The sequence below is a fragment of the Periophthalmus magnuspinnatus genome, chromosome 8 (genome assembly GCF_009829125.3).
Source record: "Periophthalmus magnuspinnatus isolate fPerMag1 chromosome 8, fPerMag1.2.pri, whole genome shotgun sequence".
In the NCBI taxonomy this organism is placed as follows: Eukaryota; Metazoa; Chordata; class Actinopteri; order Gobiiformes; family Gobiidae; genus Periophthalmus; species Periophthalmus magnuspinnatus.
In genome coordinates, this window is record NC_047133.1 from 6,715,073 (window position 1) to 6,728,729 (window position 13,657).

Below are 13,657 nucleotides of genomic sequence, written 5' to 3' on the forward strand. Positions count from 1 at the left end.
GTTAATGCTAAAACTAGTTCAACTTTAGAGTTGCAAAATACTACCGCCGTTAAAGTGGAGACGCTCAAAGTCGCCACAGTGCCTCCAGAAATGACTGAAAAACGCAGCGATCTCGACTAAGAAGGCGAAAAACCAGAGCTGAGCTGAGAACGGAGGGAGAGCGTAGCCCCGAGCGACAAAGAGGAGAAGGCAGAACGCAAAACCAAGAAAAACAAAATGGCGGCAAGGGAGATAAGTGCAAAGGACAGAAACCTCACGGAAAAGGTTTATTTTGAAATAACGCCGCCGTCTTCTGATAGCGGAGCTCGTGATTTGTGTGATATCGTGACATCGCAGAGTCTTCAGGAGGAGGGCGGTGTCAGCAAGGTCGGAGTCGACAGGAGGTCCAGAGGATGGATGTCCAGAGGAGGAAGTGTCGCGTGTTTAAATCCCGCTCAGGCAACAAGCCTGTTACCGCGGCGAACACTGGACGACGCCATGTTTAAGCAGGGCAGCTCGACGCGGCTGCTGCGGAGCCAATCGTGTCCTGAGATCCCTTGTCTCCGCCCCTGGATACGCCCTGGACACCGCACTTCCACTCGCCCCCACGCAGCCGCTCCCAGCCTCCGCAGCAGCAGCACTCCGCCCCTCTCAGCCTCTCCTCCTCTTCTTCCTCTTCGCTCGTTCATCACTTCCACCGCTCGTCTCGTCGGGCCTCGCCGCCACACCGTCTGCAGTGTGGAGGTGGAGCGGGAGATCGCCCCTCTGTGTCTGCGCAAAGAGGTGCATATTTTATCATGTTATTCTGAATGTTATTCTGAATGTTTTTTAAGCCAGCTATATTTATATTCCTCTTTTCCCTCTCAGGTGTACCCAGCCCGCAGGTCCCCGTCCCCCTACGACCCACAGCACCTCTCCCCAATGAGGGCGCTCTCTCCTGGGGCCTCTCTGTCTGCACTCGCCTCTGGATTCCTCTCCAGTCCCCTCGCCTTCCTGTCCAAAAGGTCAGAGGGCAGTCCACTCCGAGCTCTGTCCCCAAGTGCTCCCATCCTCCGCTCCCTCTCCCCAGCCCCCTCTTCCCTCCATTCCCTCTCCCCAGCCCCCTCCTCCTCCTCTGCCCCCTCTCTCTCCTCTCTCCTGGGCACATCTCTGGGGCAGCTCCCTGGGTTCCACCTCCGGACTGATACTCTGCTCAACGCATCGTCGGACTCCAGCACCAGGTACACAGCAGATGCAGAGCTCTGATAGATCAGACCTGTGTTTCGTTTGTTGTTTTTTTCCCGTCCCTCCTGAGTGATTTCCTCATTGACTGCGTGCATCACAGCCCTCTGGCGATCGTCCAAGATTCACACTGGTTACATCAGTCAAACTGAGCATGCCCACATACTTTGGCGAAGCACTGAAGTTGCTATATAATAACTGTACTTTGAACTAATCTCAAAAATGAGTTTTGTCCAATCAAATGTAAATAAAGTTTTACTGATAAATTTCTCTGTCATTCTCCCTCTGCTTTTTTTCTCTCTCTCTCTCTCTCTCTCTCTCTCTCAGTGGAGTGTCTTTACTCGTATGTGTCCCCGAGGTGTCTCACCCTGAAGAGGATGAGGACACAAGCTCGTCCAGCCCCGAGTCCGAGGAGCTGAGAGAAGAGACGGCCCACTCGGACTCAGAGATAAAGGTACAAGAACCTCTGTGTGTGTCGGGTGCCCTCCCTGTGTGTGTCGGGTGCCCTCCCTGTGTGTGTCGGGTGCCCTCCTTGTGTCTTATTCTGTGCAAACATGTTCTGAAATGCGTGTGATTCTAGGATGGGTTTAAATTGGGACTTGAATGGTGTTGTTTTGTTTTAGGTGAAGAAGGCTGAGGGTCAGAGGAAAGTGTCGTCCATAAAGATCCGGAAAGCTCTCCCCAAACCTCAGAACAACCTCACACCTATGGGCCTCCCCAGAGCAGTCAGGTACGGCACTGCCCTCACCACCACAGGGTTAGGGGTTCAACCCATCTCACATACTGCCACCTTATCCTTGGGAACTGATCAAAAAAGCACTGATGATAAATTAAGTACAGTTACTTATGCTTCTAGTGTTGTCAAAACCAGACACAAACCGAAGGCAACAATTTCTATTTTATTCAGCTTCTTTTTAGACTCTGGGGGCAAAAAATTGACTATGGGGGACACCATTGTCTTCTCAGTGGGAAACACTGAATAATATGTATACTCTAGTGAAAAAGGAAATGCCCATGTAAAACTATATGAGCAAAAATAATATGCTGTTATTAATATCAATGCAGCTGAAGTCATGTTCAATTCATTCTAACTCTGGCCTCATGATGGCGCTGTTTACATACTCTGCACACCTTATTACTGTGAAATATTTGGGTGTTTTGAATTGTTACAGCACAGATTTCACTGTTTTACCTCTGGAGCTGCAGCAAATCTGCAAACATTTATTTAAAAAGATTTACAGCAGAGACCTCAGAGCTGCTCTTGCTATGTTTGGCTTTGTATTCTCACATTTACGCCAGGTGTACTCTGATTGCAAGTGGGGCGCGGCTCGGGAACTCGAACGGGTGTCGCAAAGAGTTGGAAAGTCAGTAAAATCAATGTGCCCTGCCACACTGATCTCTGACCTCTGTGTCCTGCCACAATGACCTCTGGCCCGTGATGATGAAAAGTTAAAGCCTCATTTGAGGGACGTGTAGCTTAATCACATCGTTTGGATGCTCGTATGACAGTGTAGGTGGAGACTGTCCAACTGGTTAATAATAAAACTAAAGTGACTCCTGCTCATGTCTGCCCCTGTTCTGCCCCTGCTCTGACACAGAAGACAGTGTGTTGATTGTGTTGATTTTAGTGATTGTTTTTCATATGAATGATTGATTGATGTTCTGCTCCGTGTCTGTTTCTGTTCAGAGTGAAGAAGAAGGAGTTCAGCCTGGAGGAGATCTACACCAACAAGAACTTCAGCAAACCCCCGGAAAGGTTCGGAGTCCATCTGACCTCTGACCTCTGTCTCACCTCTGTCTTATTTCCGTGTCACTTCCATCTCTTCTCTGTCTGATCTCTGTCTGATCGTCTATCCTCCGTCTCACCTCTAACCTTTGACCTGTCTCTCCTCCGTCCGACCTCTGTCTCTCCTCCGTCCGATCTGACCCTCCTTCGTCTGACTTCTGGCTCTCCTCTCTCTGACTTCCGACTGACCTCCATCTCATCTCCATCTCATCTCCCAGGCCACAGACGTGAGCCTCTGTAGCACAAACACAGGTGCTGGGATTTAGGCAGTGATGATTCAGATCCGAGAGAGAGTCCTCTTTAGGTTTAAGCCAACTGGACTTCAGCTTTGAAACTGGTAACCCAAATGTGAGAGTCATGTGAGGCTCATTCTGCTTTTTGATTGGATAATTGTCTTGAATTAAAACACCAAATTATAACATAAGAAAACCTAAAATGTAAATCTTAAATATTGTCCCTTTTAAAGCACATCCTTAAGAACTGCTACATATTACATTTTTATTATTAAAGTGTTTTGAGAATCAGGAAGTGTGCTGTTGGCATGCTAGCTGTGTTACATTACCATGACAGTTGTGTAGTTGTGAAAAGCTCTTATAAACTCATTACCATGAATATAATGCTCAGAATGCTTAAGGTAAGTGAGGAATAACTTTGGACTCCATGGACTGTTCCTGGACCAGGGTTACTGCAAGGTTACTGCTTTAAAATGAACTAGTTCTTTTTTTTTTTTCCAAGTTTTTAAGAAATTCAGGTACAGCGCCTTTTAATTTAATACTTGTGTCTGTGGTTTTAGTCGTTTGGAGACGATCTTCGAGGCTCCTCTGAGTCGTAAGAACGGTGCCGAGGCCTGGTGCGGGCAGAAGCGGCTCAAACGATTTCTCGAATTCCCGGAGCTTGGAGAATCACGGAGACCCAAGAAACCTCTGGTGGGAGCAGCTAAAGCCAACGCTGCCAACTCCAGGAAACGCCGCAGCACTAGGGAAGACCCAGTGCTGGTATCTGACCCGGACTCTCTGCTCTGTGCCAAACTGGAGCAGCTTGCCTCGTGGCTCGCCCAGAACTACAGTTGACCATGAGATGAACCGGCAGAGGAAACGCCAGAGGAACCGAGAATAAACGAGAGTCCAGTGAGTTATTTATACATGTAACTGCTGCGGTCGGATGCCACAGCAGCGGGCAGCACGTTTGGGAGAAGTTTTGAACGTTTTAATAATGGATTCTGTGTCGTAAATCTGAGTGTTTGGCGTCTGAGCGTAGCCTTGTTTTGAATAATCGTATTTTCAGATCCGCTCCAATGAAAAGCACTTGGAGGAGGGTGGAGTCTAGGCTGTGTTCACACATACACAAGATGGACCTGAAGCGGGACTAAATCTGGACTAAAAATCTAAACAAAAGTCTACATCAGAACTAAACTGGTGTAAGTGTGAACGCAGCCTGTATCACTAAACCGTCCCATTCTGTACTGAGGAGGTCCATCCAAAGTCCACTTTTCACAAACTGCCTGTGTTCATGGTTTCAACTTCCTTTTCTTTAACTGCCATGGCAACAGTGCTACTTTCTGAAACCATGGGTTAATCTTCTGGTGAGTTCTTTGTCCTTCAGGTGCTGCACTTGTGTTGTCCTGGGATCAGTTACAAAGGTCTTCTGTCTTAACTTCAGTGATGCTTTTGGAAATTATATAATGTATCTTATTTACGCAGCAATACATGTTAACACATGTAGTTTTATTTGACCCATCCTTCAATGACCAGATGTGACCCTGGTCCTGGTCAGAAGTTTCAAGCTGGAGGATTGTTTTAAGCCTGGTGTCCACAGCACGCATTTTTTTCCTCATCTTACAAGATTGTTGACGTCACTATAAATGACGCGAGGAGTTGAAAAGGTACGATAAGTCACATGATCAGTCTTGGCAATGACCAAAGTTTGTCAAAGTCGATCACCCATAGCGTCCAGCTCCAGTCAAATGAAGCTCATCGAGGGTAGCAGTTATTGGGGAAAGTTCCATATTTGGAATTCCGGCTCCGAGTATCATAGCAACCAAAGAGCCGACCTGGAGCGAGGCCGTTGAAGGTAAAACCCCTTCCCTCCTGCACCGCTGTTTTAGCAGGGGGTGTCAAGTCAAACTTGTTGCTAATCCTAGTGTTAGTGACCTCAGGGAAAGAAGGCAGCTGATTTGTCTGTTATTAATGTTCATATCTTGAGTTACGGACAAAATAACAACATAAAAATACAAACAAAAAAGACCAAAATGACTAGTCTAATAGGAGCAGTTATAGAAAGATGGGCGACAGTTTTCTAATGTAAAGTGAATTGGAGCCAGAGTTGATGGCGTCCGAAGCGCGCCCATGATCACTTCAAGTTCAAGTAGCAAGTTAGCTATGTCCATTTATTTATACAGTGTATGGTGCCAACGTCTTTGTGATTGTACAGGTTAGCTGAAGCCAGCGCTACATGCTAGTGGTGTTGCTGCATTTGTAAAAGTGAGGAAATGAAAGGTTAAAGGGGAGAACCTGTCCCCGTCCTGGTCACAAAGATTGTTCACAGATGCAGTGAGAGGAGGGCCCACTCTGCACCAAGACTCCACAATATCAGACAGTTTGATCACAGAGGCAGCTTGCCTTTGGTCGGACGACGGGTCTAAGTTTGATCTTTGTCCCGGTCTCTCTCTGACACCAAACACCCGCTATTTTTAGCTATGACTCAAGATTCTCCTCAGAAATCTTTCATTGCAAATGGACTCGTGTAGTGGACACCAGCTTTATCTTGAAGCCGCTGTGCAGTCCTTAAGCAAAATGGCTTCCTCTGACGTGTGGTCAGTTTTTGATTCTACCTTTTAGTTCCCAGGACGTTGTTTGTGCAGCATATCTCCATCACAGCCTTCGATCACAAATGCATTTAATCATTTCATTTACATCTGTTCAAATGGACTTTTTCTTTTATTGTGCAGCGGCAGCTACTTTTCTATGAGTGCTCCACAACTTCACAAACTGCCTCTACGAGATTGAATGTGTAACTTAAAGTTTAAAACTCCCATGTTCTGCTAAACTACCTTTGCTTAGGTTTTAGCCCTGTTCTAATGTCATCAAATGTTCTGCAGTGGGGCTTTAACCCTGTTCTAGTGTAGTATCCTCATCAGAAACATCTCTGCTGTTGTGCCATTTCATTCTCGCATGTTTCAGTAATCCCGCACATTTAGCCTGTCTCCCTCAGCTCTCTGTTACACCTGGTGATGTCATCAGGTGGTCATCCAGAAATGGCCCTTTGGGTTTTTAAAGTCCATTCACCTTCACCAGACTCATTCTGGTCACTTTTTGTGACATTACTTTAAAGGTCCTATATTGCACAAAATTGACTCTGGTGAGCTTTAACTCATGTTATACTGTCGTTATCTCCTCAAAAACATACCTGGATGTGTGTTTTGTTTCACATTCACATTTTTGAGTAACCCTTTATTTACTTATTAGTCTCAAAGACCAAAATGTCCGTCCGTCTCTCCTTGTGATATCATGAAGTGGTTTTCAAGTTAACAGCTCCTTTTACCTCACATAGTTCAGTAAAGATTGGCAATTCCAGGGCTGAAATGATTCAAATGATTCTAGTAAAGCTGTATGGAGCTTAAAAACACAGTGGAGCACTTTCTGTATTACCATGACATCACAAGGTGGAACAGGGTGTTTTCAGTTTGAGAGGAGAACTCGGCCTAAATATGCAGGGTTTCTGTATTAAACATGTGTAAATGAAACAAAACATAACTCCAGGTCTGTTTGAGGAAACATAACATAGATCAGAGAATTACATAATCTAGGACTTTGTAAATGCTAGCAGCTACTGATTTTAACTGCTTAATTTCCCAATACCTTGACTTTCTGCAAACATGGGTCCCACTATTTTAAGTTTAGTAATGTAAATTTAATAATGTAAATATAGCTGTATGTAAGCATAATATGGGAGTTTTAATATTCGATGCAGCTCATGTGTGTAAAGTTTGTACAAATCAAAGAGGAGCCATTTTGTCATTTAGAACATTTACAGTTTGCATTAAAGTTATGTGTAAATACTACGCCTTCGCTTCGCTGTCGAGCCTTAAAATACTTTTCAAAGGTTGTGTTTTTTTTTTTGTTTTTTTTAAACAAGTGAAGGCAAAAACGACGCACAAAACATGAGCAATTTTATAAAGGAATCCACATACAAACAATGCAATAATGAACTGAAGAGTGAAATCTGTAAATATGTGTAGCTCCAGTGGAGGGGGGGGGGGTATTTGGCAACCTGCTTTGGAGTAGTGGTGGTAGTAATAGTAGTGGTTTTGTTTCGATCCGATACCTTTTAACGCTATGGCAAGTATTGTATTATCGATCCTATGAAGCTCCACTTCCAAGTCCGCTCTTGTTCCAGAGGTAAAATTTCCATTAAGTTTTCTCATAGACGTTTCGGAAAAGGCATCGCTGTGGCTGTGTGCTAACTAATATCTGTAATGTGGTTGTTTTAAGTTCAAAAAACAATTTATAAACCACTGAATTAAAACATTTAGCCAAATCTTGTTTTAAAGTTTCAAACTGATTTTAAATGAGGTCTTGTGGTGGTTAATCTTCATAATGCATTTTACTGGAAGTCCATGGGAAAAATTAATGGGAAGTATGGATTAGATTTGGAAACATTAGATTAAAAACAGTGTTTTTTGTAGAATTTTAAGCATCAGTATTTTTAAAAATCAATACTTTTCAATGCCTCTTCAGCCTCACTGCTACTACCACTATTGCTACTAATACCACCACTATTACCATTACTATTACTATTAATACTACCAGCTGCTGCTAAGTGCATGAGTTAAAATCACTTAAATTTAAAACCTTTTGAGTAGTTTTGATCAGTATTTATTTTAGATTATTCTCACTCTTTTCAGTTTTTAAGCTAAATTCTCGGCCAGTGGAGTCAGAAAAGAGTAAAAACTAATCTGTACCAATTGTTGCTACATCTTGAAATTTTTAAATTCTATTAAATTTAACTTCAAAACTGCTCAAATCAAGAAATACTTAAAATTCCAGTCTTATATTGATACTTAGCAGTGATGTCACTTTGAGGGGTGTTCTACATGCATCTCTGTGACAGAATGTTCAGCAGTTACCATGGTGACACATTGCACATATTGGCAAACACAGCCTGATAGGTTTTAATAAAAGATGAAAACTCAAAAATAAAAATGCCAAAATTGATTTACAGAGCTCATTTTCAGGGGCGTGTGATCAATCTTAGCATTCATGGTCCTGTTTAGGAGTTTGATTTTTCAACAAAAATGTGACAATGACTTGGCTAATGTTAGCTAGCTTGCGACTGTAATGTTATGTGTGAGAGACTTGGATACTGCTCGCCTGTTGTAGTTCCTGCTAAGTCAGTTGTTTTTGATCAGACTTTAACGTGAGCTTTGTTTTAACATAATCTAACAAAGCTTCAGACAGAGTAGTGCCTTTGGTTAGCATCACACCCCAAGGAAATGTTGGTGACATCAGCTGCAAAGTATCAATGTATATGCAGATATTATTTTGTGTTGTCATGATCCCCCCTCTCCCCTCAAAAAACACACATGTCACTGCCAAGCCTTCTCATAATACAGATATACGTGTATTTTGTACTGTTTAAGTTATTTATTGTAGTTTACGTCATATTTGGGCCACACCGAGGAAGAAAGTCCAGACATTTTGAGATTTTCAGCTGTTTGTTTTGAAATAGTGTTTGTAGCAGAGTTAAATTTGTTCCATTGACCTTGACAGATGTGATTGTCTCCTGTGTGCTCCTCCTCGATGTGGCCCTTACAAAATGGCGATTTTGTTGTGTAAATGTTCATAATTTTCAAGCGACGCGTTGGATGGGTATTGTAAATGAAAGTATAGCCTGGATTTTAAAATGTTTGTCTAGTTTTTACAGTCAAATAAATATAACGTCGTATTCAACCTGAAAAAAAGCGTTGATTTGTTTTGTTCTTTTGACCTCCACAAACCCACAGTGACCTTTGACCTTTTAGCTTAAGGGTTTACTTCTTATACTGGCCATTTGTTAGGGAAGAATACAACCTCTTTAATACAATTGTGACAAAAATATATACATTTATTTATACAGAAAGAGAAGATACTGAAAAGTTTGTAACTTATCCACATGAAACAGATTTGAACCATGAACCAGGTCAACACAAAAGTACCACATAGAATTATATTTGTTGGAGAATAGTTTGGTCATTTTCTGCAGTAAGTTTGCAACAGGAGACAAACATTCATCGTATACTGTATTTCAGCAGGGTCGCCTCTCCAGTGATCTGACCTGTAACTTGCTCTGAAAGTGTCACCTGCATGATTCCATGGAAAGGAAAAACACTGAAGCCATACTTTGAAACATTCTTCATGGAGATAGATGAGTTTAATGCCATATTGAGAAAGACTATATCCAAAGAAACAAATTTCCATGAAAAAGAGCAGGAGGAGGAGGCTAAATGGGAGTCAGGTCTGTGGAGATGCGAGCCCGCTCACTGTAAGGATGCAAGTTTTTTTGTTTTTCAGTGCAATCAACAAATCGTCAATGAAAAAAACAGCCATACACATTCCAGTACATGAACATCATGGAGACGAGCAGGTGGTGCAGAAAAGTTCCATAGTGCAGTTTTAATGAGTTTGTGGTATGTAATTTGTTTAGAGCTTGTTTAAACAGCACAAGTCGTGTTTATATAAAAATATAGACAAGTCTTTTCCTGTTTTACAAATCTGACCTTTCACTTTATAAACACAGCTGAAGAGAGATGAGGTATTTCAGAACTGTCCTCTCCAAAACCGGAGCAGGGGACCGGATCTGAACTAGGACCCGGGTCAGGAGGTCCAAACAGGAGCAACAGGAGCAGGGGACCAGGTCTGAACCAAGACCCGGTTCAGGAGGCCCTAACCAGAGCAGCCAGGACCCAGGTCGGAACACGCAAACTCCACAAAGTAACACAAACATTTAAGTGCATTTATCAGTTCAAGAGTGTCTGATCCAGGGTCAGTCTCATGCCCCGGTGCAACAGTAGCTCCTCCAAAGTAAAAGTCTGTGCTTTAGTCTTTTAATGTGGCGAGGTATGAGACGAGGGCCATGAGTGCGAGCGCCATGCCGATGGTGACAAACAGCGTTACTATGGAGATGATGCTGAACTTTTTGGCCTTTCGTGCAAAGATGGCGGCGCTCTCCGGGTCATGTCTCTGTCGCTCTTTAGCCTGAAAAACAAAACAGAATCAACTTTTTAACTTTGAAATTGATCAAATTGTTTATTAAGACCTCCAAGTTTCAGTGAGTTCTAAATCCGCCCTATTGTGCTTGTCTCTCTAACATCCATGGATTATGTTATCATTTATACATTTTATTTCAGAATATTCATCTAAAAAAAAATGACAGCTGACGGCACCGTAAGCATCATCATTACAAAGCACCGCCTGCTGAGGGCACCATCTATGGATAGTTGCACATCATGCTAGTGAGCAGACCATTTTTTTCATTTGTATCAAAATGACTAATGCCGAATCCTACGAGTATCATCGATTAAAAAAGTAAAACTGGAGAAGGAAGTGTGTACGTCACAGTGGTACTGGTGGAGGTGAAAACAGGGGTAGATCGCATCCATCAGTTTGAGAAAGTAAAGGGTTCTGCCACTTTTTGTTCTTATCTCCAGCCCGTGTTCCACTCATTATTACATTACAGTTAAAGGTCTGAGGTTTGGATTCTCTCATTTTGACTGGATTTATATAATATTTAAGTAACTATAATTTTACACCAATCAGAAAACTGAAGAAAAGTTCAAAAATGTAGTTGAGTTTTGATTAAACAGGAGTCAGACCTTGACAGAGTATTTGAGGGCAATGATCCCAATACACGACAGCCCGCACATGATGCTGAAGATTGCCAACCGCCTGTAGTGGTTGTCACGGCAACAGCTCCCCGCCGCACGCCGTAAAGCGTCAAACCTGCCATGACGACGAGCGCTGGGGTTATCCTGCTTTGTGGAGTCCTGACCTGAGCCAGGACTGATGATCACCTCCTCCACGTCCTCCTCTGACCAGGGCATCTGACACAAACAGACACAAGGTAAAGTGTGAGAAATGTGCCCTCTGCATTTGACCCATCCTTCAGTGGGTACATTCACATGGCCCGAGCAAATTGGAACCTATGGAACGTACCTGGACCACTGAGGGTTTACACAGATATAAGGCCACATGGGAATATAAAAGTATTAGTATTTAATGTTTAAAATCACAGTATATTGTCTAAAGAAAGAGTTTTTATTATCGTGGTATTGGTGTCAAATATAAGCAAAGGCTAAATATTTATACAAAGACACTGGCTCTACCCTGCACCCGGTTTCTGCCCGCATTTAGTACACAGACACTTAGACAAGTTTCACAGTTTTAGTTCTGGTTTCGTCCTGGTGCAGACCTGTTTCAGACCCAGTTCAGGCCCGGTACAGTCCTGGTTTGGTCCCGGTTTAGACCTGGTTTAGACCTGGGTCAGACTCTGTTCAGTCCTCTTTTAGGCCTGGTTCAGACATGGTTTAGTCCTGGTTTAGACCCAGTTCAGTCTGTGTTTCAAGTTTAGTTCCTGTAGAAGTTTGTTTGGAGATAAAACGCCTCAAGTTGCTGCTGTTAAACATAAAGTAAATATTAGGTTTTCTTATTCATACGATTACTGCTACAACTACTGCAACTAGTACTGCTACTACTACTACTACTATTACTGTTAGCATAAATAACTGCTTAGCCGTGTTGTGTAACCACTACCATCATTATTGTCCTGAAGTCATGTAACAATCAGGACTGTGACCACAGCTGTGACATAAACATATCTCAAGACAAACACATGATATTTCAGTTTATCTAATGTCAAACTAAATAGGACAAGGACTACTGACATGATGATGCAGTCTGACAGTGCAGGCTGACCTGTGCATCAACAAAGAGGTGCTGAGTCTAAACCATGGAAGCCTCCCACTGTAGTCTGTGTGTAAAACTCAGTACTCTCTGTCTGTCTCTGTATGAGAACGTCGACACACACTCGTAGTACAAGTATCACTTAAGTACTTGATTAAGTAAATCTTCTGAACTTTATTTCTCTTTCAAGTCTATTCTTTATCTAAACAGAAACTAAACGATGCAAGAGGAAAAGGCTGTTTTCCTCGACAGTACTGATTCTACTACTATACTACTAACACTGATACTACTACTACTACTGCTGCTGCTGCAACTACTCCTGCTACTACTGCGACTACTTCTACGACTACTACCCTGAAATACCTAAAATGCCTGAGGTAAAAGGAGATATTTAAATTCTGCGGCAGGTCTGAACAAGTGCAGAAATATCATTGCCTCATATAAAGAATACAGACAGTTAAGACTAAACTGAACCAAGACTAAACCAGGAGCAAATCAGGTCTAAACCAGGTCTAAACCAGGTCTAAACCAGGTCTAAACCAGGTCTAAACCAGGTCTAAACCAAGTCTAAACCAGGTCTAAAGCAGGTCTAAAGCAGCTGATTTCTTGTATTTTTCTTGAAAAACTGAAAAGTATGATGGTTGTGTTTCTCCATTTAACAACAGTGACTCTCTTCCTAAGTTCAACCGAACTCACAGTGATTCAGTGATTCAGGTCTAAATCACAGAGGGATCACAGAGTAATTTAGACCTGGTTTAGACCCAGTTTAGATCTGGTTTAGACCTGGTTTTGTCCCAGTATATTCTTTGCTTTGACTTGGTTGCTGAGACCTAAAATTGTTAGTTTACCCAAGGAGTAGCCTTCATAGATTAATCTAGTTTTTAGTCCTGGTTCAGTCCTGGTTTAGACCTGGTTCAGTCCTGGTTCAGTCCTGCTTCAGTCCCGGTTTAGTCCTGAATATTTTAAACAATAAATAACTTACATTGAGCAGGTCTAATTCCTCAGTCCACACGGATCCTCCCACTCAACTGTGTCTCAAGAGAAAAGAGTCTAAATCCAGACTTGTTGATCCTGGTGAAGTCCTGGTTTAGTCCTGGTTTAGCTCTGGTTTAATCCTGGTTTGGTCCTGATTTAGTCCTGGTTTAGCCCTGTTTTAGTCCTGCTTTAGACTGATTTCAATCCACGGCAGGTCCTGGCTCGTTGCTGTAAAAGTTGTTGAATGACAGAAAACCCTGAGAGCGAAACTGAACCACGCCCAGAACTCCTCCCACAGAGACTAGACTGTCACTAAACCAGGGACTAAACCAGGGACTAAACCAGGGACTAAACCAGGGACTAAAACAGAAGTAAACCAGGACTAACCCAAAATTAAACCAGAACTAAACCAGGATCTTCTCTCTCACCTTCTAGGGGCGGGTGAGGTCTTGGTTTCAAATACGTCTTGAGGCTACAGTTGTGTATTGTTGTTGTGTCCTTGGGCAGCACACCTCTCCTACCTTCGTGTGTGTACTTTCATATTTACCTTTATGATGTATATGTGTCCCAATGGCACCGCCGTTCGTCACCATTACATCACACTTAATAACAAAAATATAAAGCTCGCTTTCAGTTTCACCAACAAAAAGTTCACCGGATTTACTGGAAATCACATTGTTTCACTAAACAAGAATAGTCCTGCTTTAGTCCTGCTTTAGTCCTGCTTTAGTCCTGCTTTAGTCCTGCTTTAGTCCTGCTT

General features: G+C 42.8%; 2 protein-coding genes across 2 annotated transcripts; one reads left to right on the forward strand and one right to left on the reverse strand.

Annotated features, from left to right (window-relative positions):
- The first annotated feature begins 216 nt into the window (after positions 1 to 216).
- On the forward strand, positions 217 to 8,992 carry LOC117374708 (proline-rich protein 14-like). Its single transcript, XM_055223421.1, has 6 exons — positions 217 to 762; positions 847 to 1,199; positions 1,528 to 1,654; positions 1,824 to 1,930; positions 2,888 to 2,956; positions 3,780 to 8,992. Exons 1-6 carry the CDS (start codon positions 217 to 219, stop codon positions 4,054 to 4,056), a joined length of 1,479 nt encoding a protein of 492 aa, XP_055079396.1. The 3' UTR covers positions 4,057 to 8,992.
- An 88-nt stretch (positions 8,993 to 9,080) lies between these two features.
- LOC117375304 (transmembrane protein 265-like) lies at positions 9,081 to 13,151 on the reverse strand. The gene is made up of 3 exons (XM_033971603.2): positions 12,905 to 13,151; positions 10,836 to 11,063; positions 9,081 to 10,218 (listed from the first exon to the last, which is right to left on the reverse strand). The coding sequence occupies exons 2-3, from the start codon at positions 11,061 to 11,063 to the stop codon at positions 10,060 to 10,062; spliced, it is 387 nt and encodes a 128-aa protein (XP_033827494.1). The 5' UTR covers positions 12,905 to 13,151; the 3' UTR covers positions 9,081 to 10,059.
- Between the last annotated feature and the right edge of the window lie 506 nt (positions 13,152 to 13,657).